This window comes from Echiichthys vipera (genome assembly GCF_963691815.1).
Source record: "Echiichthys vipera genome assembly, chromosome: 21".
Lineage (NCBI taxonomy): Eukaryota > Metazoa > Chordata > Actinopteri > Perciformes > Trachinidae > Echiichthys > Echiichthys vipera.
The window spans coordinates 10,504,390-10,530,720 of record NC_139846.1 but is presented as its reverse complement, the minus strand read 5'-3'; the positions used below and the strand labels follow the sequence as shown (position 1 = coordinate 10,530,720).

Here is a 26,331-nt window from a genome sequence, read left to right as displayed (position 1 = left end):
CTGAATCTTAGCATTCTTGGTTCCAACGTATTTCTCCTACTATATGATTTAATGTTGCACTGTCTTTGCTAGAAGTGCTGGTCTCAAAAGAACATCCTCTCCGTGTTGAAGACCCTCAGCCTGGTCATGAAGTTGAAGTAGACAAAGGCCAGGCAGACCAGCAGGTTCTTCATCAGATAGAGGAGCGGGGTGACGAAGCCAAAGAAGGCAATGAGGCCAACACGCACAAAGAAGAAGGGAAAGTCCTGCACGGCCACTCCGAGTGAGGAAAGCAGGGGGCTGTGGGGCATGACCACCACACGCAGGCAAGACAGGTAGCTGAAGATGTAGATGGGAAACACCCAGCCTGAGTAGTAGACAAGGGGATGTCCTGCCACCCTCACCATCTCCACCGTATCCATCCAGAACATAAAGCTGTCCACAAACACATCTGCTCGAGCATCGCTGGCGCACAGGAATCTTAGTGGACCCGTGTAAGCGTAAGGAGATATGCGGTACGCTGTTGTGCTCGCTGATCGAGAGCTGAGTCCAGAGATGCTAAATGGTCTCCCAGAATTACCTGGTATCCCAGGGACTGTCCCGTTGATCTCTGGTCGAGCACCTGCTCCGTTCTGGTTTCTGTCATTTTGCTGGTTTGCTCCCTGTGACATAGGATTTTGCCCAGCTTGCCCGGGCGCAGCTGGCCCCTGCGCAGCTGGATTGATAGGTGTTACTGGGTTTACCTGTTCCACATGTGTGAGGACAGTGGAGGGGATGTCAGCGTCTCTCTCCATGTCATTGGCTGGGGAGGGAAAAAGTAAGGATTATAGAGAGCAAAGCAAATCTGAAACTACATTCGCTTAAGTTGTTTATCTTCATGTGGTGTGGTCACAAGGACTTTCATTTTCATTTCATTTCATTCTGAATGCTATTTGAGCAACGGTGTGAGAAAAGGCATGGTGAGAAATCAGTATAATAGAGAAACAACATGTCCCCACCAGAAGTGAAACCATCAAAGGGATAGTTGCAGGTTGCAGTTGCAGGAGAACAGGCAACGTTCAAGTTAAGTAAATGTACTGCTGTGGACAGGGACAGCAGCTTAATGCATTTAGTTACAAAAAAAAGATTAGGAGTTTGAGTGTATGCTATATTTAGATTGTTTTTTGCAGCTTTACCTTGCTGTCAAACAGCACTGTTTCAAGTTCACATGGGGGGAACTGAACTGAGACTGAAGCCACCACACAACATTGACAAAAAACAGTAATTTTCCCTAATTTTCCCAAAACATGTGCTAAAGTGCTCTCTAGGAGCCAATACGTGTGCTTAAGTGCTCTCTGGGAGCCAAATCATGTGCTAAAGTGCTCTCTTCAATGGTGAGGACGCGCCATATGTGCCCTTTTTTTCCTTTTTGACCCTGCCCTTCAAAAATGTCTGTGCACGCCACGGAACACAAGTGTTAGTTTTGATAGTTTATAATCCCACCAAAGTCACACAATAACAGAAAAACAAGCTAACCGATTGAGGCAGCGGTGTACCTCCTGTGTCTGTGGGCTTTGACAAGTGCAAACAACAACTTCAATTCCCCTTCGGAAACACTAAAAGTTTGTAATATGTTCAAAAAATAGCATACACTTAAACTGATAGGCCTTTTCTAAGTGGCTAAAATACATTTAGCTTTCCAAACAATCTTATTCTGTTGTCTAGCTGGAGCCAAAACTTTTGTGAGACAGCTGACGTTAAAAACTCTCAAAAGGATTGCATTTTTCCGAGGAACACCACATGAACAGCGTCAGTGGTTAGGAAAACAGTGCTGAAGATTTGTCAGTTCAGCACTGTTACTAACAAATGTCCTGCTCATTTCCTCCGTTGCACCAATATCTTTCAACTGTGGGCACAGAGCCGAACAAATAAGAAGTCCAAATTGTTCTGGATAAATGATATAAAAAGCTGTTATTTGTTGCCTCCGAGCTCCTGAAATGTGAAGCCGGGCCGGTATAACTATAGAAGTTGGCAGGGGAAAGTTCAGGATCCAAAGCAGTCGGTGAGTGATTTGTGTAATGTGTTCAGAGAGCAGCTCTCACCCTGGCCCGTCAGTCTGCAGTGGCGTATCCTCTCCACAACGTCAATACAGATGAGTGAGAAGAGGACTAGGGATACAGGGAGCTCCATGAACGTATCATGTTGCATGTTGTTATTTATCTGAACCTGGGCAAACAGCCAGAACATACATCATTAGTTGAACATATTAGATCACCTCATTATTTACTCACTTCCAGTCAAAATAAAAACCAAACAATTCTCCTCAACAATAAAAGGACCTTTGCACCAAGCATTTACTTCTACATGTTTGACCTCCTCTAGTACTGGGTTTTCTGGGCTAAATCACTTGCAGTGCTGGTATTTTCCTGAGTCAGGACTTCATACCAACAGGACACAGAACAAAGCAGACGAGCTGGTCATCTTAGCAGAATTTATGGCTCTCATGTAAAAGACACTAGATAAGAAGGGGCCAAAAGGTCAGCTTGGGCTCTAGCAAGGGCCGCATAAAACAGCAAATAGGACCTGGGCTGCAGCCAGCGAGGAAGTGAAAATGTGCCTCATGGACAGATGATTTGACAAGAGCAGCTTGGACAGGAAGAGGAACCAAGCTGCTTATCAGTAGCTCCTTATCCATAATCATCCCCTGAGAACCAAAGATTCCTCACAAATCATCACCTTTATTCCACAATTTGACTTCACTCACCCACAACAACTTAAGTCTGGTCACAAATGTAAAGTTTTGGCGAGTATTTTTTTTTTAAGTTCCAAGAAGTATCTTTGGATGATAAACAAAATCATTTAGAATAAAAAAAACAAAGCATCTACAATTGCACATTTGGCAACAAAGGGGACAGAAGTTCATAATCGCAGCCCGGATAAAGTGATGTAATAAAACAAATGAAACAAACTCCTTAACATGCTGTACCTCAGAGCTGGCGATGAGAAAGGCAAAGCAGGGTAATGTGGACAGGATCACATACACGAGGGCCACGGGCCTCCTGATACAAAGACAAAGGAAGGGAAAGAAGTTAGGAAGGAAGACAATGGCAGTTGCAGGACTTGCTAACTCATGGTATTCACCAGCCTAATGCAGTCCAAACCAGCTGCTCTGGTCTCAGTCAGTGCTGCACCGCGGTCCCAGCTGCTGACCACTCACAGCCGAGAACCTCTGAGGCCGCTGACATCAGGACAAAGGCAGGACCGACTCACCACTTCTTCCTCCCGATGAGAAACTTCTTCTTGCAGAAGACCATGTACTTCATGGGTACCCAGACCAGCAGGGCGGTGGAGGTGACATAGGCGATGGAGGAGGCCACGATCAACCAGTAGGCCGTGCTGCCATCTCTGGGGGGCTGCGCTGACGTTTTGACCTTTGCTACGATGACGGCGAACCTTTGCATGACGATGAAGAGTGGCACGCACAGGCCTGCAAACTGTAGCACCTCGCACAGGGCGAACTTCAGCGTCCTCCCCGAGCCCATGCTGTGGAGCTCAAAAAAAGAAAAAGAAGGGTGGGAGACAGGGTCTGTTGTCGCAGTGAGGCGACCCCTGTCCCTCTGAGGGCTGGTCAGGCCTCGGACCAGTGCATTGTCTGCCTCCACTAGCATTTTCCACACACCACAGCCCTGGCTCTCTGCTCACCCAACTGCTTACACTGCACTAGGCATTGTGTACCTCGGTGTGACGGTGATGTGACTGGCCCTTTACTCTCTTTATATTCAGGATAAAAACAGAGGTTGTCTAAATCTGCACCCTGAAGGATATGTACGTACAGGCATCTCAGTGGGATGGTTCAGTCTCGAAAACGATGCTTTTATCAGTGCGTTTGAAGCTAAAATCACATTTCATCAATCACCTACACACATTAGACGACCTAAATCTAAAATATATGTAGCTTTGCATTAGTTGTACCCTATATTCTACCTGTACATTCGCCCCAAACCAGAAAATACAGCTTGACACCACCAACAGTAAAAGGCGCTCGTGGCTCTTCTCATGTTTGTACATCACCATCTAGTGGCAAAAAGTGATAACTGTAAATTGTCAGAAGTTGTACAACGATGCAAAAAAATACTGGAGACATATCAATGCTTCAACACATTTGTCAGGCAAATTCAGATAAATTGATTCAGACTTGTTGTGTCTTAATAAAGACAAAGAGATCCCGGTGTAGTCAACCAAAAATGAGCTGAAAAGATGGATGAATTGGTTTTTATCACTGGTCTCTTTAGTTTAAAATCCATTCACGCACACTTTCTTTCATGTCATTACCCTGTGTGTTCATGCACTGTCAAGCTAATAATGAAGTGAAAATGTACTGCTGACTTGTTAGGAGCCCAAAACCTAAAACAGCTGGACATTGTACTGTTTGTGCTGAGGATTAGGTCATCTTCACTATGCTTGGCGCTGTCTTTAATTTACACACATTTTAGGGCACGTCATTAGACAAGTCATTTTAGATTCTGCATTGATGCATTTCTCAGGCAGTGAGAGCGGAAGTCTGACCAGCACTAATAAATACCTGTAGATGTGTTAAGCACCAACCATTGGGCCTCATTACCAGAACTACTCCTAGTGGGAGTTGTCGTCCAAAGACCAATGGCCAGCGTAGACAGCCTCTGGACAAATATAATGTATGTATGTGGTGCTTTCTCATGCATATGAGACACTGCAGCTCGATAATAATAAGCACAAGACCTACAGAGAAGAGAACTCATCAACATTAACATTCAGACTTTTCTCACTGACAGGTTTCCTTCCAATAGGAAAAGTCACGAGCGGTTTAAAATAAATCAACTAAAAATAAATGATTTAGTTGCTTTTGTCCCCGTTGCCAATGTTATGAGTAGGTTAAGGTGCTGACAGTTATTGGCATGTTTTTGCACACTAAAAACAAATAAGCCTGAAACCGTTACCATAATAACTGTATATTGTGTAGCAACTATGTATAGATAAAGGCAATATTGTCCTTTTCTTTGCTAGGAAAGAAGATACTTCTCCATATTAGGACACCGTTTGGGATCCGTCTGAAATAATTTGTAACCCCCTATAATGTTTTGCTAGGAAAGAGGAAACATCTTCATATTTGCCGAGGTAATAATAAGCCATCATGAAGAGTATAAGAATAAAATATATGATGAAAGAGTAGAGTCTGTGATTAAAGACGGGGTACATTATGTGGCAGACAGAAAAATGAAGTCTGCAAGAATGTTTATCCCTCTATAACTTTTGTTAGAAAAGTAGTAACTTCTCCATATTGACACAGGTTATTAGGATAATGTTTAATATTAACCGAGGTGATTTTAGAGAAAGGTCATCTTTCCTAGAAAAAGGTACAGGGGGATACACATTCCTTCTGCCACAAAATGAACCCCCCTATTTTTATTTTGCATATCATGTTTAAGTATAAACACAATCCTGTTTGATGGTAGCATCATCGTGCATTATATACATTTTATGGCAGACGTAAAATGCCGTCTGAAAAATAAATGTATCCCCCTGTAACTTTTGCTAGGACATAATAAACTTCTTCATATTTGCTAAAGTTATTAGGCATAAATTACATAATAAAATACTTGATGTTATGGCATATGTGTTATGAAAATGATTTAATGCATGAATTAATGCAAGAGGTATCATGAATTATTGTTGTTCACCATTAACAAGTGTCACTATGACTGTGATTAGTTTACACTTAAAGGTTGAATATGGAGAATGAGCAGAACACCCCCATCAAGTGTCTCAAGATCGTAGTCGCAACAACAAGAAATAGTTCCAGCAGTCGGGTTTCCATGTTAGTCAGACCCGGCCCAGTAGCCCAGTATTACCATTAGCCGTTACTGTAGGTGGTAAAGCCTAAGTTTGACGCTCATAGCACTCTTCCACTTGTCCACATCCGAATAATCCAGAAAAAGCCAACTGGTAAACTTTAAATATTGTACTTCAAAAATGCAAAAACAGAAAAATAAATTGTCACAAAATGAATATGAATCGCGTCCTATACACGATATGAGTGAGAGAGTTTAAGAGAGAGGTCAAAAAACTTTACGGCTCCACTCCTCGCTTCTCCTGACTAACCACAAAGTTAACGCTGCCCCCAAAACACTCGCGAGAGTGACGTATTAAAGGTGCAGTCTTCACAAAACAAAAATACATCTGTCCACAAATATTGTATTTAGACCAAAACATAATAATCCATTATAAGCATACCATATGTATAAACTGTACACTATGTAAATATTTTATTCTTAAACCTTCTAATAAACTTAAATTATTCTATCAACAAAAAATAAGTGCATTTAGGCTCCTACAGTTACCGTTAGCCGTTAGCGTTAGCTGTTCCAGCTAAGTAAACATGAAAGCTAGCTTACCGATCAAGGAGAAACGTAGCCATTTGGGCGTGTGTTTTAAGGGCGTTTCTCTCCTTTCTCTCTGTCCATGGAGTGAATGCTCGGCCTATACTGACTCTGGTTTTTGCCCGTCTCCGCTCACTCAGCTGCTGGGACAAATAACGCCCCCTTCACTGAGGCTCCATTTCACCCAGCGCCAGTCTACAGTAGCTGCACCTAACAACAAACAGCCATGTCAACCCGCAACGCCCAGCACTATTGCCTGGTACCATGGAAACTGAACGTGACAGAAAGTCATTGTGAAACCCCTCATAAAATTTAAAATATTAATTCAGACTTAATATATTTTTCAAGTTAAAGCAATACTTTCATTCTGTTCCCCTATAACGCCCCGAGGGTGGATTATTTAAACAATATATAGCTTTTAACGAAGATCCTACATATTCAACCTTTAATTAATCATCAATTAAGGAATGGCACTGACTTTTTATTAGTATTCTCCTGATGAGGCTTGTTTTTTTTGTTTTTTTTTACTAGAATAACATTTTTCACTACAGGAGTTTAATCTCTAACTTTTTACTGTATCGCTTTCTTGTGAAACCCCTATAATACCAGTCCCTATCACACCGGCAGGCCACGCACTTGTTGCACCACTAGTCCCGCGAGAGAGTGTCGCACGGATGGATGACCCCGCTGCTCCCCTCCCTCCCAGCCCCAGCTGTCAGCTCCCTTCCTGACTTCCCCCACCCTGCCCCCGGTACCATGGCGTCCAGCGAGGAGGACGGCGCGGTTGAGGAGAAGGAAAACAACAACAAGAAGAGAACGAAGAGCGCCCTCGCTACCGCATGGCTCACTTTCTACAACATCGCCATGACCGCCGGGTACGTGTGTTATATTCCGCCCCGGCGTCGCCTATTAATAAGAAAAGACCAGAAGTTAGCCGCTCCCTAAAAAACCCAAGCGTGTGTTGCTGTTTATAGGACTGTGCGTCTCTGTGGCTGGACCGACGTGCCTGCTCAGCTCGCTCAGTTCACCGGCTCACAAGATTTGGGGAAAACTCGAGACAGTCGTTTTCTATTTTAGGCAAATATTGAGAAATATAAGGTTTATTTGTGTGAGCGTTAGACAATGAATGAATGGTGTTGGGTGAGAGTGACAGGCTGGCGCTGCAGCCGTGTCCAAATAGGGCTGAGCGCACGGCGTCTGCGTCAAGGCCCCCCGTGCGTGCGTCCGACAGTGGCAGTGATAAGTATAGCCGGAGCGCGCTGACACTGGAGCTCAGGACTGGGACACTGAAGTGCTCAATGGGCAGATTTTTTATTATTAACATCACATTTGTGAATGGGGTAAACACACAGGGACATCTAGTATTTAGTATTAGAGAAACTGACAGAAGGCATGAGGGGGGTCGATACTTGTCTGCTCATGTCAGATCAGCAGCTCTTACCGGGTCAATAATGACTTCACGAGCCTCCAGTTTGTAGAGGAGAAGTAAAAGTGGCAACACTACTGCATCTACTTTACTTTAAGGTAGATTTTGAGGCACTTGCAGCCTACTTTACTCGAATATTTCCATGTTGTGCTACTAATTGATTGATTTAGATTAGTATCAATACAAAATATAATCAACTAATAAATTATGGTACATATTATATCAGAATCAGGTTTATTGCCAAGTAATTTGCATTACAATGACTTTGACTTTATTTGACGCTGCTTACATGGAAACAGACATAAACATAAGCATAAAAATAAACCTAAGCATAATAAACTATTAACCATAAAAATAGAAAGTATATACATATATGTATTTACACAAGTAGTGCAGGAGGTAGTGTGCAGTTAAAGTGTCCAGTGATGGTCGGGGGTCCATAAGTTTCAGTCATAACATTTAAATGATCAACACATGAATGCATCAGTCATCATAATCCAGTAATATAATATCATATAATATAGGCCTGTTTTTATCTAAATGGGAAATGCTCTATACTCTTGGCATACTATACTTATTTTACTATAGGTACTTTTGGTATGTTTTGATGCTAATACTTCGGTACTTTTACTTCAGTAATAGCAGGACTTGTACCTTTAACAGAGTACTTCTACACTGGTATTACTACTTCGACTTGAGTAAAATATCTGGATGCCTTTACTTGTAGAAATACAAGTTACAGTCCTGCATTTAAATTGTTACTGCAGTAAAATAATCGGGGATTTACTAGACATTTATAGTAAAGGGTTAAAAGTCTAAGTACTTAGTGCAGAAACATGTCCCTCTGATTGTTAAACTACTATTTATTGTATTATATCACTCGTGCATTTATGTATTAGTAGGTTTTCACGGTTGTAGTTGGTTGAGGTGGAGCTCATTTGATCTGTTTATTACTTTCACTATCATCATTATCAGCAGTTGTGCTTGTGTACATTGTTTGGCAGTTTAATTTATAGCAAAAATGTTTCATAGACAATATTTCTCTGAGTTATTGAGTCGAGAAGTAACAAGTCAAGTCCAAGTACTTTATATTTTTATAACATTGCAACATAACATACAAACTTAGCATCTTCTACTACTATATGGGATTTATTTTTAAATGATTGTTCTTCAGGATACAGCTTTGTTGTGATGCAAAAGTGCCCTCAGCTGTGATTTCAAAATGCCAGCTGAAGATGACGGTTTTAGTTTGACCTCACATAACTGTATGTACTCTGATCACACTGACCTCAGCTGAACCGTCATTTCACACACTGAGACAAGTGACATGATGGGGATATAATAGAGTGTGCATCAGAGCAGACCAAATGGAAAGTATCAAATTAAACCTGAAAGAAAACACGATTAATGAAGAAAATAATCAGCAGGTTAATCATTGGGTTGCAGCCCTGCATCCTGTTAACGGTTTCAGTTGTTATTGATCATGATAGCTGTTGTTTAATGTCAAAAGTCTGTTTTAAAGGAGTCTCCTCCTCTTCAGCGTCAGTGTGTTGTGTGTGTGGCTGAGTTCAGAGAGGGAGACAACATGATGAAGGTTACACCTAGATTACATGTTGGTAGTATTTCACTTGGGATACAGTTATACACAAGTTCGAGAGCCTCCCAACAGTTTAGCTGCTTTCACTCAGAAATGTCCAAAGTAAAAGGAGAGACTTGTTGGCTAATAAAGGAGACTTTTACAGGAAGTGGAGATCAGTTAAGCACTATTTTAAAATGTGAAACTACTAAAATGGTGAGGTGTTGGAAAGATGCTAATATGCTGATATACTTTACAGAAGCCTTAAAGTATCATTTTGAAGCAGACGTGACAAAAGACTTTTATACTGTATAAGGACAAGTTAACAGGCAAGTTAACTTTTACAATGTACAATCTCATCTTTGTCAAGTAACGAAAGTGCTAGAATTGAAACGCTCTTGAGTCAAGTCAAGCGTCATCAATAAATCTCTATAATGTCACTGTATTGGCAATTACAATGTTGCACAAGTTCTAACTGTGCATCTCTTGCAATTGTGTATCTTTTCTTTGTTGATTTACACTCCGAGGAAGCACAGGAGCCGCCACTTTAAATCATTATCAGGCCGTGTTGATGGCCAAAGTCTTCTATCCCCATAAAGGTTCATTCATATCGCAGTATCGATATATATCACAATATAGCATGTTCTCTAGTAATTCAATACATAAATAGTCTATATGAAATAACCACATGGTGACGCCTATTTTCGTATACATTAATGTAATACTTGACAAGTACTGAGTTTTCTCTCATTTTACCAAGAACTTTAGTGCAAAATGAGGATAACATGCAAGGACTAGAATGTAGTGCGTCATCTAAGGGGCGTAAATATTGCCCTAACCCACTTTTAGACATTATGATGGAAACGATATAGAAAAATATAAACTATAGACATTATTAATCCCTATTTGGACTTCATCAAAACTGCACAGAATATCTGGTTTCTCCTGATGTTTAGTCTCCTAGTCGAAGCAATTATAAACATTTGTGAGTGGATCTTTTGGGGTTAAAACTAAGGCTGTATACAGTAGAAAATGAAGAGAAAAGTGCATGTTACAGAGCTGAATAACACAAAAGATTCTCTTGTGTGGGATACAGTAAACTATAGACAAACTCCTTTACCATCCATGCATTTAGTCTTACTCCTCACACTGTGTTGCTGTTACATAATCCTGCCTGGTTTTCTGCAGGTGGCTGGTCTTGGCCATGGCAATGATGCGCTTCTACATCCAGAAAGGCACACACAAGGGTCTGTACAGGAGTATAGCAAGGACACTCAAGTTTTTCCAGACTGTTGCATTAGTTGAGGTAAGAATTTGAGTGGGCTAAGTGTCACTTGCACAGTCGTAGCATGATCTAGTAAAGTACTGTCTCAGATCTGACAAAGATTTGAACTGAATGAGAGGAATAAACTGTTTTGTATGTATCTTTTTTTTTTACAGGTGGGACATTGTGCCATTGGTATGTGATGATTTTTGCTTAAGATTTATGTTCAAATGTAACAACGTTTATGTGCCGACATCTCTGCTGCTGTATACTGTAAATTTTCCTTCTCCTGCTCCGCTGCAGGGATGGTGAGGACTTCTGTGATTGTAACCGGGGTGCAAGTGTGTTCACGGATTTTCATGGTTTGGTTCATCACCAACAGCATCAGACAGGTGACGGTCACAGCACAACACAGACTCTGCTGCTACTGTTGTTTTCTTCACTGTCTGTGTGAGAAAGTGCACTATATCCATTATGTAATACAATATTATTACCTCCACGCATACGGTGTACGTATTAAGAACATTCTGCGATCAAAGGTAGATTCTCACAGGGTTTTCTGGGACAAATCTAAATGGTAAATGGACTTGTATTTATAAAGCACCTTTCTAGTCTTCTGACTACTCAAGGCGCTTTCACACTACTCGTCACATTCACCCATTCACACCTAATCAAGGTACGCTTCTTTTATGTCTATTTTTATCAGGTTTGACTCATGTAAACAAGCTACTTTCTCCTTCGCATGTATTTGCCATTCCCCCCTGACTTTAAATGAAGATCCAGAATGAAGAAAGTGTAATCCTATTCCTGGTTGTGTGGACGATGACAGAGATTACCAGATATTCCTACTACACATTCAACCTGCTCCACCACCTGCCGTACTTCATCAAATGGGCCAGGTGGAGATGCCATTACCCCGCGGCCGAGATGAGCTTGAATTGTCATTATGTGTCGGACATTGTTGTCTAAGCATGTTGGCCCCTGGCATGCTCCCCCCGCCCCCCGGGCCTAGACCGGCTTTACGTCAGGAAGTAGTGCAGCCTCGTGTGTGTATTAAGTGTCGTCTGGCTCGCTCAGAGACAAGCATGTGTGTGTTTATTGATTAGCACCTCATTAGCCATTCTCTTGTCAATGGTGGAGGAACTAACTGCTGCTAACATTGTGCCCTGACAATACAGATGGTGCAGAACAGAAGACGTTTAATCAGTGTAGCTCATTTAGATGTTTAATCAATTATTTCAAAAATAGATTTGAAAATAGATTGAAGTATGATTGCTTATGATAACTTGCTTTCATAGACTGTATATAGTATTACCTACAGTAGATCGCGGTCGGCACGCCTCACTTCTTTTCCTTGCTGTTAGATAGTCCTGTTTAAGTTTACGAGGTGGGAACTGAAGCCGTTCTATGCTCGGGTCAAAGCCACCAGACTAAATTGACAAAACATGAATTTTACCTCTCAGAACACAGTAGTTGCTTGTAATTATTTTAAAACACCAAAGTCACACAATAACACAACCAAACTAACCAAGCGAGGCAACGGTAAACTGGCCACTCCCATGTTCTTGGAGGTAAAATCATGTTTTTGTCAGCGGAGTCTGGTGGCTTTGACAAGAGCATACGGCGACTTCAGTTCCTCCCGTTCAAACTTGAAACAGAGCTGTCTGAGGGCAAGGTAACGCTGAGAAAATATTCTAAATATAGTGTCGCTACACTTAAACTGATAAGGATTTGTGGCTAAAATATCTACTGTAGGCAGCACACTGACTATGGAAGAGTACCTCACACAACCCCGCTTCAATAAAATCAGAACCATCCCTTTAAATATCAGCGCTGAAAAACAACTGCCATGTTGGTCGGTGAAATGTGATGACGGTCAACACATTTCTGAGCTCTGGAGTGACATAATACCGTCCTACTACTGTACGCGGAGCACTTGTGACGTGGCAGTCTCTCTGATACAGTAGCTCAGTTGGGAGAAACGTCAGCTGTACACATTGATAGCTGTCCAACACACCAGCTTGGCATCTTACAGCCAAGAGAGGCCTTTCTCACTTCAGAATAGTGACGCTTACATATCACATCGACTCATTTCCTAGGTGAGACATTGGCATGTCTCTGCAGACAGAGGTTCACCAGAAGAATATGATTTTTTTCCTGCTTCTTCAGTGTGTTTTATGATCGTCTGTTTCGTGCCAGCTCCTCTTTTGTTTTGGGTTTTGATTCTCGTGCGTCGACCGCCTCTCTCCTCCCCTGCCCCCCACCTTTCACGGCTTTCTTCAAGCATGGAGGAGATGGCAGGCCCCCGGAGAGGGGCTCATGTTCAGCTGCTCATGTTTTTAAGACCATCTGTTTTGGTCATGGAATGTTCGCCCAACATTTTCTCTCACATCCGCCGAGACGCTCCCCCGAGCCTTTGCTGTGGTCTCGACTAAATACAGGACCTCTATAGCCCTGAGTCATGGCATGTATCGTACTACAGAGGCCGTTTGCTGACACAAAGGGAGGGAGGACATGTTACACTTATGTGAAGTGACAGACAGTTGTAGCAGAAGCCAAGATGATGTGTGAATGATTCTGAATTTTAGATTTCATGGCCCCATAGTTTTATGTGGTGTTCCCAGCAAGTAAAGCCAGCGTTCTACTGAATAATTCCCATCAATTAATGTTTGTAAGCGTTACAAAGAAAACATCCATTATCACTACAGTAATCAACCATTTAGTGCACTGACAGTTGTCAGAAGACCAGATTACAGACGCAACCTGATCCTGCAGCTTTTCCAACAGCTTTTCCTATTTACAACATCCCTTTTCACAGGGGGATACCCAGCTCCCATCATCAGTGCTGGAGAACTTTTTTAACCACTTAGTTTGCTCTAATAGGTTCCATTAAAGGTCCCATATAATGCCTACTATAAAACATGTTTAGATGCTTTTCTCATTCTGTCAGTCTGAATATACCTGTAATCTAACCTGACTCTCAACAGATGAATTTGGTTCCGCCTTGCTTCCCTCATCCATCTGGGATCGCTCCATAGCAAAGTGATTTCAGGAGGCTGGGCCTTATCAAAAATCCTTGCATATAATTGTATAAACCAATTGTCCGTCATCTTTATTGACGTGCTGCTTCAACCACTCACATGGAAACCAACCTGTGATGCTGATGAGAGCGACGCAGGGAAAAGCCAAACCCGGTAGAGAGAAGGGTGAAAACATGGTTTCCACCAACAAAAGCCTTCAGAGCCGTTCTCTGGTGTTCTTTTAAAGAAGAAAGATTCTCTACATTGGAAATATGGATGAAACAGCAGCCTCCGTGTTGACGTCTGCTTCCTTGAGGCAAGCCGCCATTGTTGTCTACATCACAACAGTCGCTTCTCCGCTACGTCACATCTATGAAACCCCCGCCGGCGTTCCTGATTGGCTCGACCACCTGAAATCACTTTCCTATGAAGTGATCCAAGATGGTTGAGTGGAGCTAGGCGGAGTCAAGGTGGAAGCAAGGCGTAACGAAATTCATCTGGCGAGAGTGAGATTACCTGTATTCACCCTCTGTCTGAAACATTCTCTTTTAGCGCCTGTCTCTTTAAGACCCCCTCCTAAAAAAGCCCTGTTCCTGTTTTTATATTTGACGGGTGTTTACCCTATGAATACATATGCTTATTGTGTGTAAGCTAATTGTGAAAAGGGAGCATGCACTGATTGTTGTACTCATCCCTTAATATTTGCATTTTTTATAGTCCCAGTGTGTGTTGAGTGTTTTAACATACATAAACATTTGTTGCAGGTGTATGAGCTTGTTCATCTTGTCCTTCCCAGATATAACCTCTTCATCATCTTGTACCCACTGGGAGTCGTCGGAGAGCTGCTGACCATTTATGCCGCTCTGCCATTTGTACGCAGATCTGGAATGTACTCCATGAGACTCCCCAACAAGTATAACGTGTCCTTCGACTACTACTACTGCCTCATCATCGTCATGTTGTCCTACATCCCGCGTAAGGAGCATTTTTACTCCCACACGGCACGTTATGATAGGACATGTAGAGGACGACAGCGGTTCAAAGGGACTGAAAGCACGACAACATCACATAGTCAGAGATAGTAACCAGCATGTCCTCTAAACTCCAATTTTGTACTTTTGCAGTGGAAGAATTTACAAACTTCGGTTTTTTTTGCAGAGAATTAGATGAGAAGAATGATGTCACTCTCATAATTCTCCGTTATATATGTATACACTGGAGCCAGGAGACAGCTTATCTTAGCATAAAGACTGGAAACAGGAAATCAGCTAGCTCTGTCCAAAGGTCACAATCCACTTAACAGCACCTCTAAAGCTCCCTAATTTACATTTTACATGTTTTTTTTCTTTATTCCCAACAAATATGACAAGTGGTTTAACTGGAAGTTACAGGCTGGACTATTTTTAAGATGCTCCAAGGCTATTAAATGAAGGCTGAGACACAATTTCTGTCCCATGGCAGCTAGAGGGTATGAATCATGGCTTAATTTGTGCCATATCTTGCCGGAACATGATCCAGGCGCATCCCAGATAATGACCTGCACCTCCTTTCTTACCATCAGAATCTGTCAAATCTTTTAGTCTTTATTAAAGTTATTTATCAATGGCTTTATAGGATGCATTATAATTCAGCTTATTTTTAAAAAGAGAGAGACATCAATCTCTAAGGTCACGTCGTTTGATGCATGTGAGCTAACGTTACTGCGATTTGAATTAGGACACCCTCAGCACGTGGTACTAAAATGTCAAAAAGACAGTCAAATCAAATCAGTAGGTCAGTCAATATTTTGGGATATTACTGTAAGCCTCACAGCTAGTGGGTGTTGTACGCAGAGAAATGGTAAATTATAACTCCCATCGCTGCGGGCCTATCGTGTTTACTAGGCTTCAGCGTTGTTTGTTATGTCATTCCTGTTTAGTTCCAGCACCTCGGTGTTATCTGTGCACCGGGCACTGTGGTTTCAAAGCGTTGGCTTTTTTCCCCTCCACCCTGACCCACTGGATCCGCAGCCGCTCTGCGTTCCTCCTGATGTACACATAAAGCTCTGGGTATGACACATGCACAGTGTAACTGGAGCTGCAATGTTACAGTGTTACAGCACATGGCGCTAGAAATAAAGGGATGGTGTCCTCTTAGGTGCTCTTTGGGTCTGCGCGTCCTGACAGAACTTTTTGCGTACGCTCAAATGGACGGCGACCGTTCTACGTAAATTTCTTTATTTTTCCTATTACATACATTCCGACTGTGGATGTTTGAGTGAAATGAATCACACACCCCCATTGCTGCGCATGTGCTGTACCCAATACTATGACGCAATATGACGCTGTGACTTATCCGCTATTTCCGCCTCCTTGCAAGATTCCAGGAAGTCAACGCTAGGCTAGCCGTCGTCCGGTTCTAGCTGTCGCCCGGTTCTAGCTTTACATTTAGCCCACAGACATGAGAGTGGTGTCGATCTTTTCATCGAACTCTTGTCAAGAAAACCAATGAGTGTATTTCCCAAAACATCAAACTTTTCCTCTAAATGTTTTACGAACCTGCAGCCATCTTTGTTTTTCATGCTATAAAGCAGCAGAAACACAAATTCACATCTGCTAATTTATATGGCATTACTGAACTGATGTTAAAATACTACATATGTCATCTTTGTACCAAATGAAAGGAGTTGAAATGGTAACACGAACCGTATAATCTGGTACATGCAGAAAATGCTACTTTTAAGAAGCTTATAATGAACATACGTTGAGATAGTTGCTATAGTTAGAGATATTCTATTGAACTGTACATATTGTATAAAATATCACACATAATTTTCAGTTTTACATATTTTCTTGCATGTAACATACAGAGCATTAATCAGAAAAGCATCGACTCTGTGATTGATCCTGTTTCTTTCCACAGTGTTTCCTCAGCTCTACTTCCACATGCTGCGGCAGAGGAGAAGGGTGCTTCACGGGGAGGTCATAGTGGAGAAGGACGACTAGACAAGCCACCACCTCACGCCTTCGTTTGAGCCAGCCTGCCTCCACCATCACCCTCACCTCCCCCCCACTTCATCTCCACCTCATCTTTAGCACCATCGGCCGTCACATTCTTCATTGCACGGGACCGGAAGAGCCGTACAGATGACGACCTGACGAGAGTGATAATAAGGAAGAAAGGAGTTCACCAGTACTGATCAGTAATACCTGAGTCTTTCCTGTCTGAATGGTTATATTGGAAACATGTTTACAGTCCCAGTGTTGCTGGAGCTTGAGACCGAAACCTGACGTTGTGTCTCAGTCCTTTAGTCACCTTTACTGCAGCTCGTTGCGCTGAAACACACACCCACAGCAGTCACTCCACCGGTCTAAAGGAGAAAAAGGTAAAGGAGACGCTTCCATGGAAATGTGAAATGAAACAAAGGAGGAAGATTCTAAAGTTGTGTCGTCTGAGTCGCCAAACGTCACCCCCTAACCAACCCAAATTGGCAGTTTTGTTATTTTTTAAGTGTATTTCCACCACAGTGATTTTATACAGAAGTAGCGTGGCTGTACAAAACAAGGTTTAAAAATATTCATAATTCTATCATACCTCAACAATAAATCTGCATTTAGACAATATGCTGCTTCTTTTGTGTATGTTTGTAAATGATGCAATGTGAAACGAGTGGTTAATAGTAAGCATATTTTCTTAATTTATTCACACACTGTATCACTTGGAGCGAGCACAGCTCAAACTTCACATTTTGTCTGCTTGGCTCCTGCAATCTTCTGTGTTGCTTTGACGTTTACTATGTCATATTCATTTACAAGGGTGCATCTTAAACTAATTGGAGACTTCAAAAAAGTAGCAGCTTTTCTATAGGCTGCTGTAGCCGAGACTAAAATTCAGATTTTTGTGAGCACTCGCAGTCTTTAGTCACCGTTGTGTTTGTTTTATGATATAAAGAATCTCGTGTCCGTGTTGATAGAACGGTAGATAGATTCCCTCCTAAATAAAGGTGCTATCGTAAGATCATTTCAATCTTCTGTGCAGCTGAAGGGATGACTGTGATTGATCTAAAGTTGGAAAACAGGATGTGAAATGATTGAGGGGAATTGTTGCATAGCCCATGGTTATCTAAGGAAATTTACATTTTTGCTTATAATCTGGGTTAGAAGAGAGAAACAATAAAAAGTCAATGTCACAAAAATCACTGGAAAAGTTATTTATCAAGAACAAAACAATAGAAATGTGAAAATACCTTTTTTTTGTGCAAAATCAATAAACTAAATTCTACAATACTGTGGAGAGTTTTGTGATGACCTTCACACTTATGCAGACGAATAAGCCATCTAATACCAGAGCATAAAGATGTAGATGTAAGCCAACAAATACAAATACCTTGTGTTTTTTTTTTTTACATATTTATTTGTGAGTGTTTCCTTCATCTTTCGTAGTGTTGTTTAAACTCAAGTGTTTTTTCTTAACAGGAAACAGTACCTGAGTGCAGAAAATGGCACATTTTATATTTGTAGGTAGGATCCACCGATTCATATTCATAAGTACGTCTGTAATAGTGAAAAATAAATCTCATATCACAAAAAACTGTATCATACATAAGAGTATTAAACTGTAAACGTGCAGTCTTGAACTAAAACTCAAGCTGATTGTGACATTTTTCTGTATTTATGTGTAAATACTTCACTTGGTTCTACTCGTATAAATGAAAATGCTATACAGACATTCATGAGGTTAGATAACAGGCTCCTCAAAGATAGCATATCAGCGACATTTCATGATTTTTGCGCATCATTTTGCATAATGTTAAGACAAACATGTTATGAAAAGCACTAGGGTAAGTCCACTTGGCTTCATAGAATTTATAATTTCCTACAAAACTTGCATAATGAAATATACATTCAGATATTCAGTTGCACGTGGAATACAGTTTTATAAAATGTATTTCAAATAACCATAAAAATATTTATATATATATATAAATCAAATGGTGATTTGGTACTTTAAAAAAAGTAAAAGTCCTCCTTCTGTGATTACCCTGCTGTATTGCACTTGCTGGTAATGTTGGACTGTGTTCACTTTGGAGGAGAAAGGCATTTTCTTCAGCACTGGAGAGACGTTCACTGCTGCAGCCCTGGGCTCATTTCAAAATTGTCCCTTTGCTCTCTCCGTACGGACTCTCCATGTGCCGTGTCGGTGGACCGGTGCCACATGGGGACAGTCTAGCTGCTCATTGCAAGCTCCCTTTCAAGACGTCGCTACGATCCGGGCAATCTTGCTGCAGAAAAGGGACACAGAATGACATTAAAACTTCTCTGAAGACATTTGTAAAGAAAAAAAAAAGAAGAGTAAACCAAGACTTACGGGTCTCCATTTCCTTCTCACAGATGTAGCTAATGAGATCTTCACAGAAGAAATCATTCCACAACCCTTCATGGATGAGCCCTGCACAGTCTTCTCCCATTTCATGCCCATGGCCCCAGTCATCAGGCTGACCAGGCTTCCACTTACTGTAGGCAGACAGCAGGGGGCGATCACACATTAGAGTTACAGTATTTATTCTAAGAGTCTGGTGGAAAACGAGAGTAAAAGAGAACAAACTGCAGCAGGATCATCTGATTTCTTTGGCAGATTTTAAAGTTTTGTAAAGGACATCAAGTACAGCGGTTAAATAGGCAGATTCTATTCAATACTGGCTTGATGAATTTCATAATTGTTTGCAGCTTTTAAAGCTTGAAAGTTTTTCTAAACGTTTGATTTTTGCTTTTGTTGCAAGAAGGTGAACTGCTCCATCCCTAAATAAATAAAGGTGAAGGTATTTGCTTTGTTTGAGTGGGCAGCATGAACAAAGGAGTCTAGCTCAGCATGCGTTTCAAAGCAATCAGAACATATCAGAAAGTTGAGATATTCACAACACTTTGCATGTTTGGTGTTGTTTCAACCTACCGCTTGCTATTATTATTGGACAGCAGGGGTTTTCACAGTTCTGAAACAGAATATCCATCTGAGGAACAGCGCCTACTTTCATACAGAAAGAAATGTTCCCTACGAAGAAGGTATTTTCTGATTAAATACTGACGTGAAAGAAGGTTCGGTCCCGTCCAGCCAGCGCCAAACATTCTCCTCCTCCCTGTCGGTGAGACCCATCCAGAAGTAGCCCTTTCCAAGGGTTTGCTTCTTCAGCCATTTCTGGGGTCAAATGAGGTCAGAAACAGTCACGAATGAGAAGCTACTTCACACATTAAAGAGCCAGCACATCTTTTTCTTCAAGTAAATAATGATTTTTCTTTAATTGCCAAAGATACAATAATGAGTCACCTGTTCCTCCCAATCGCTGATGATCAACAGTGAAGCAGATGTCGATTCACAGGTTGCCTTTGCGTCATCGAAACTGTGCAGGTCTTTGGAGAAAAAGTAGCACTTGTCTCTGTAGTTTACCCACTCAAAAGGACATCCTGAGAAACATAAGAGTCAAAAACTGAGTGATACAGTATTATTGTATATTATAGAAACTGCAGCAGTAACGTTAAATCTGGTGATAAGACTTAAAGTCGTACCTGGGGCCCACAGTGTTGGAGCTACCGCCTCATCCTGCAGAGACACAGGGCCCAAAGGCATTAATGGTGCCCGCAGTGGGACCCCTGGTGGTCCCGGTGGTCCTGCTGGTCCCGGTGGTCCCACTGGTCCTAGCAGTCCCCTTGGTCCTTGCTCACCAGCTGGCCCCATTTCACCTCTTATCCCCGGTGGTCCCTGTGCCCCTTGAGGACCAGGCTGTCCATCTCTTCCAGGCAGACCAGCAGTACCTGGCTCTCCTTTAGTTCCAGGAGGTCCGGCCCTTCCACCTGACCCTCGGGAGCCCTTGGATCCGGGGCTGCCAGGAACGCCTGGTAGGCCTTTTAACCCTGGCAGACCTGGTGGTCCTGGGATACCTTGCTCTCCTCTGGGTCCTCGTATCCCTGGACCACCCTTTTCCCCTTTCTCTCCTTTCTGGCCAGTCTGACCAGACGGTCCCTGAGGTCCTTTGTCCCCTCTTGGCCCTCTGGGACCAGGGGGACCTGAAAGAAAAGAAAATCTGTAGCTAGTGAAACAAAGGATTTTTGAAAAGAATTGTGCTACATTTTAGGGACAAAGCTTATTTGCTTTCTTGCAGTGAGTTTGATGAGAAGATTGACACTGAGAAGTCTGAGAGTCACATTGATCTCAGTGAACTCTCTGCAAGAAGATAAATGAGCTTTAAGACAAACACTCATCAGTACAACACACTGCAGCCATAGATTCCTCACCCTGTAAAATAGTGAAGTTGGTTATTAGTTGGGAGTGCTTGGTGTCCACCAGCTTCATCTCCTCCATAACAATAGAGAGGCTGGTGACTTCCTTGTCCACACGTGCTGCCAGCTCTTCTTGCTGGGACCTCAGGCTGGTTGCATCTGTCCTCATGTCCGTCAAGCTGCCATTTAGGTTCAGCAAGAAGTCCGAGTGACGACCGACGGTCTCGGAACAAGTGCGCAAGTCATTCAGGTTCAGGTTGATGGCACCCAGGAGCTGCGTCGTGAAGCTGATGTTGCCGGTCACGCGGTCTATGCTCTGCTCTGATTCATCCAGCCGCACCTCCAGCCGGTCGAACTTGGTGGACGTGAGGTTACCGAAGTCCCTCTGCTGGTCCAAAACCCCCCTCAGGGTTTGGTCATGAGCATCAACCAGGCTGCTGGTGTTCTGGAGCTGGTTGGACATAAAAGTGAGCTGTGATCCAACCTCCTCCAGGCCGTCGTTGTTGGCTTTTACGAGAGCTGAGTTATTGCCGGCCATGACCTGCAGGTTTTCCACCTTACTGCGAAGCCACTCAGTGTCAGAGCGCGTCTGCCGGGCCTTCTGCTCGAGGCTCTGAAAGTCATTGCGCATTTTCTGGATGGCCTGGCTGGTGTCATCCACTGAGCGCTGCAGAACGGCGATGAGGCCTCTCTGCTGGACCTGGGTGAAGTTGAGGCTGCTGATGCTGAGCAGCGCCTGGTCCTGGAATTTCACCTGCTGCTGGAGTTCTCTCTGCAGCCAGGCCGTGTCTTCCTGCAGACCTCCGATGATGCTGCCATAAGACTGCAGGGTGCCGTTTACAGAGTGCAAGGTGGCTGTGTTGCTATCCAGCAGTCCCTGAATGGAGCCCTGGCTTTTCTGGATGTCTGAGTCAATGTTCTGCAGCTGACTCAGCTTAACTTGATCGCTGTGGATGCGTTCCTCCACCGCAGACAGCTGCCTCTGGAGAGACCAGATGTTGTTCTTGAAAGCCTGGATCTCTGTGGTGGTATTTTCTGACTTCTCCCCAGCTTGATCATCTGACGACAGAGATTGGTACAATATATTACAAAAATGTTTCAACCTCTCACTGTAGCTTTTACATCCATTTAAACCCAGATCCTTAGAAAACTTACCAAGCTTTTTCAAATCAGTCTCAACCGCTATTATCTTTCCTCCATAGTTTGCAATACCTTCAGACACACTGTCAACTCTTTGCACCACTGGAAGAAAAACAGGACAGGTAGGACAAAGGTGAGTGTCATAGTCTCGTCACAGGCTCCGTCCTGTTATTAACAGACCAGAATTGCCTGCAACCACAGACATCATATATAAAAGGGATCAGAGAGGAAACCTCTGACAGACACTATAAGAGATGTGTCTACATGTCTTGTAGGCATGTAATAACGCTGGACACGATTAATGTAATCTCTTTGGATTAGGCCAGATTTAGAGTATGACAGAAGAACAGCATTTCAGGAGAGAGACAGAAAAAGGTAGGCACTGTGAAAGAGACAGAAGGAGGGAGGGGGAAACATTGATTCAGCAAAGATGGAGTGGGTGGTCAATGACAGACACAGATGTTGGAGGTGCATGAGGAGACATTGGCGAGGGCCCTAGAGGACAGGAAGTGACCTAGGGGGGGTCTTCAGTAAATAGGCGGATCAAAGACTGCCCAGAGGAGACAGACGCTGTGGCAGGGAGGCTCTTCACGCCCCCACAGGCGACACCAGCATTCATTTCCTCTGGAATGTGTCTGGGATTCCAAGGAATCAGCCCACTTCTACCACCAGCCTTCGCCAAGGGTACACATCCTCTGGGAACCGGGAACTGCATGGGCTCCTCTGCAGGGAAGCTGTTTGCTCCCAACGCTTAAAACAACAAGGCTTTCAAATGACCAGGAAGACAAGATAAGCTGGATCAAATCCATCCATCCATTCTAATGGAGGATACAGGTGAAGCCACTAATAATGGCCTTCATTTGGTGTTATAACAGTTAGCCACTAGTTTATATCCCATGTATGTTAAACTTAAGGCAAAATATTGACATTTTGGGGAATATGCCTACTCGCTAGTTAAATCCCAGAATCACCAAACTAACATTGAAAAACTAGCGGCATCAAAGGTCTCATGTAGCCTGTGTCTTGCCTAAATTGATGCACTTGAACATCCTCCAAACACTACAGCTAGCGGCCAGCTAGCAAGTACATTCTGTGGTTGCGGGAGTGGAAGTGACTGTCCATACCAGAAAGCGGCAGTAGTCTGTATTTGTCATTCAAAAAGGATAACCAAGACGGATTCAAAATGCTAATTAGCCAGTTAGAACATTAACAACACAATTCGATGTTAAAAGAACAAATTATATTTAATGCGCACTAGCTTACAATAACACAAACAATTACGCACCATTTCCGTGAAAGGACGGCCATGGCTATGGTCTAAAGTCCGCCTACAAGCACTTCTTGAACTCAGTAATTAAAACATTATATTATATTTGTTTAATCCAAAGTGAAAAAAAAATACACGTTATGGTTTTACGGTGCTGGTGGGCATAATTTATTGCCTTCTGAGAGAGCCAGGCTAGCTGTGTCCAGTCTTTAAACTAAGCTAAGCTAACAGTCTCTCTCTAGCTTTATATTTATTGTAGTTTTGAGAGTGGTATGGATGTCAAGAACGCAAATGAGAGTAACTTTCAAAATGTCAAACAATTTCTTTGGATTCAAGAATTCAAAAGTAAAAGAAAGTGATTCTCAGACTTCATCTGATCTTTGCTGTTATGGAAAATAGACACAGATTTGTTTGGGAAACTATCCTATCCTATCCCTGTTTTATGTTTCCTTGCTTCACCCTCTTAGATGCCCGAGAAATACACCTGAAGTTGTCTCCATGAATCCTTGAATCACCAATTATTTTTAATATAAGAGAAAGTGGTCAGTTGGACAGAAAATGTTGCACACATCAAACTTAATTGGATACATTTCCAGACACAGGACATACAGTTCAACATTGCAGAGCACAAAAGACACTTTGACTTCACGTCCACAGACCGAAACATACACTACACCTATGGCACATTACTTCTTTCCCGACACTCACGCGTGCACTCGTCTGGAAACTGAAACTAACACAGACTCCCACATACAGACATTTCTGGGCCTTTTCCACATGTTCTGTTCATGTACTGGCCTCCGGGGAGACTCATTGCATCACACTGTGGCAAAAATTAACCATAAAACACACATGCAAAGTAGTTGAAATTCCAAGAGAGGAAAGCATTATTTTGGCAGAAACCCTATAGGTCCAAGTGTTGTAAAAATGAGCTGTTTTGTACCCAGTTTGAACTCTTTCCAGCTCTTGCGTGAGTGGTTCTTAGAACAGTGCTCGATTTCTCATAAAATCCAGCTTCCTTATGCATATTAAATCAGAAATAGTAAAAATAGTTATGAAGTGACTGAATTGTAAACTCCATGCTTTAGTTATTTTATATTTTTTAGGAGCCACAGGGCAACTTAATGTAGAGCTGAAAGTACAACTAATGAGAAATGGAAATGCATCTACCGCGCACATAAACCTATTACCCCTTTTTAGATGTGCTAAATCTGTCTTTTGTCACTTGTTCAAAACTCAAAAACAACTGGAAAAAGTGAAAGCAAGTGATATGAACTTCATGTCATTGCCTCCCCTACCTTTTATGGTTAAAGGTTGATTTACTCACTTACTGTACAAGTCTGTAAACGGTGTCCTCTGATTGTCCAGCAGCTCAGAGCAGTTACAGTAAGCTTCATGAGCTGCAGAGACATTATTTGCTCCAGATTTTGCTACAAAGACGCTACTGGTGGTTGTACCTGTAAAATGCTAACAAATCAATATTTGCATTTAACTTTATTTAAATCATTCTAAAGCAAATGCTGTAGTGCATTTGTCCATAACCTGTCCGACGAATCAGGTGTCGCCCTTTCACACATGTAGCGCACATCAGGAGGTTGTCTGCGTTACACACATCCTCGCTTACTGGAAATTTTCTGTTTAATTTAGACAAGAGGTGACACATGGGTAGACAAATGAACCAGTTTGTAATTTTGGTCAATAAAGCCAAGTCTCTGAAATGAATTCCTGAAGCTCGTCGTCTCTTCTGTCTTCGTGTACATGACCCTTCTTCTTCACCTCCTGCCCGACTGACGGGACATTTGCGTTCTCACATGGAGCTTCTCCATTTAATATCTAGATAACTTCAGTTTTTGCAGAGCATGTGTGAAAGGGGCTCTAGAATCTGGATAGTAAACCCTTTGGGAGTCATTTGTTCAGGGTGAGATTACAGAAGCTAAAAGAACAACAGCTAGCCTGGAGGTGACGTCAAGACTTCACAAGGCGACTTGACAGAGCGTAGAGTGTAATGGGACCACAAGCAGGAAACAACAAACATGTCTCCCAGTGAGGTACAGTGTGTTTACATCTTGTTTCACTTTCTTGATAAAACCATCCAAGTGTTTCATTGGGACATGCTTAAGCATAGCGTAACAGAAGCACAAGTAGAGGAGAGTCATAAAGTCAAAAAGCGAGTCAGTAGAGTTATACAGCAACTGAAGTTTGCTGACATTAGTTAACACAAGCTACTTGACCAAAACCAAGAGAGGCTGGAGCAGGAAAATTGTGTTCATATTTAAAACCAGCTGGTGTTTGAGAATTAAACGACTTTCACACAGGGAGTGAGGTAAACTGCACAGGTTATGTCCTCTCCCACTCTCTTTGAAAAGTAATGGGACTTAAATCCTCCAGAGTCCAGAGCATGACCTTATTTTGCTTTTGGTCGTGTCAATCAAGACAACAGGCTGAGGTCACTGAATCCCCGCCAAACCTCTAAGGTTAAATTGCATCAAAACACCAGAGTCACATAGAAGACGTTTCTGTGGGTCAGCGATTTAGGACAGAGAGAAGAGAGAAGCACACATGTTAAGTGCATAGAGCACTCCGGGTCTCACTACATAACCATCTGGAGCTGGGAGTGTGTTTAAGCTGAGCTGTGGTTCCCTTGACAGAGCGTTGCTTCAGTGCCAGTAAAAACCCAATTTCAGTGGGTTCTGCTGGAGTTGCACTGAGTTCACTCGCTGCTCATCTGGGATCAATTAGACCTGCATGAAAACATGCACCGTGGAAGTAGGAGCGACTTAGCACAGAGAGTAAGGGGACATCGTTGTTAATGCACTCAAGACACACAGATAACCCCTGAACATGTTAAGTTTCAAAACTTAAACCAAGGAGGGGACAAACGCAGTCGCATATTGGAGTGTTTAGCACAATTAAATCAGGACCATTCAGAGTTCAATTCTCCAAAAGACGACGGGACCGTTTCCCGACCTGTAAAAAATGTGTAAAAGCCAACCATGAAGTTCAGCTCCACAAAG

At 42.5% G+C, this 26,331-nt stretch overlaps 3 protein-coding genes across 3 annotated transcripts in view; 1 reads left to right on the top strand and 2 right to left on the bottom strand.

Moving 5' to 3' along the window:
• Positions 1-83: 83 nt before the first annotated feature.
• LOC310963640 (transmembrane protein 236) lies at positions 84-3,626 on the bottom strand (the record flags this gene model as incomplete). Its single annotated transcript, XM_083936528.1, has 4 exons — positions 84-781; positions 2,061-2,184; positions 2,945-3,017; positions 3,229-3,626. 4 exons carry the CDS (start codon positions 3,624-3,626, stop codon positions 84-86), a joined length of 1,293 nt encoding a protein of 430 aa, XP_083792654.1.
• A 3,464-nt stretch (positions 3,627-7,090) lies between these two features.
• On the top strand, positions 7,091-17,925 carry hacd1 (3-hydroxyacyl-CoA dehydratase 1). Its single transcript, XM_083936494.1, has 7 exons — positions 7,091-7,249; positions 10,565-10,682; positions 10,817-10,835; positions 10,944-11,032; positions 11,418-11,539; positions 14,457-14,635; positions 16,562-17,925. The coding sequence occupies exons 1-7, from the start codon at positions 7,131-7,133 to the stop codon at positions 16,642-16,644; spliced, it is 729 nt and encodes a 242-aa protein (XP_083792620.1). The 5' UTR covers positions 7,091-7,130; the 3' UTR covers positions 16,645-17,925.
• A 148-nt stretch (positions 17,926-18,073) lies between these two features.
• Positions 18,074-26,331, bottom strand: part of LOC310963612 (collectin-12-like) — a 36,087-nt gene continuing 27,829 nt past the window's right edge. Inside the window, exons 4-10 of the mRNA XM_083936492.1 lie at positions 22,066-22,152; positions 20,926-21,969; positions 20,200-20,697; positions 19,961-20,097; positions 19,722-19,831; positions 19,007-19,152; positions 18,074-18,920 (exon numbers count right to left, since the gene is read on the bottom strand). Coding sequence (XP_083792618.1) covers positions 18,901-18,920; positions 19,007-19,152; positions 19,722-19,831; positions 19,961-20,097; positions 20,200-20,697; positions 20,926-21,969; positions 22,066-22,152 — 2,042 coding nt within the window. The 3' untranslated portion in view covers positions 18,074-18,900. The remainder of the gene's footprint in view (positions 18,921-19,006; positions 19,153-19,721; positions 19,832-19,960; positions 20,098-20,199; positions 20,698-20,925; positions 21,970-22,065; positions 22,153-26,331) is intronic.

Coding starts and splice junctions, on each gene's coding strand:
- hacd1 (XM_083936494.1), top strand. CDS start 7,131: ATGGCGTCCAGCGAGGAGGACGGCGCGGTTGAGGAGAAGGAAAACAAC. Junction 11,033..11,417: donor TCACCAACAGCATCAGACAG/GTGACGGTCACA, acceptor CTTTAAATGAAG/ATCCAGAATGAAGAAAGTGT. Junction 14,636..16,561: donor CATGTTGTCCTACATCCCGC/GTAAGGAGCATT, acceptor TTCTTTCCACAG/TGTTTCCTCAGCTCTACTTC.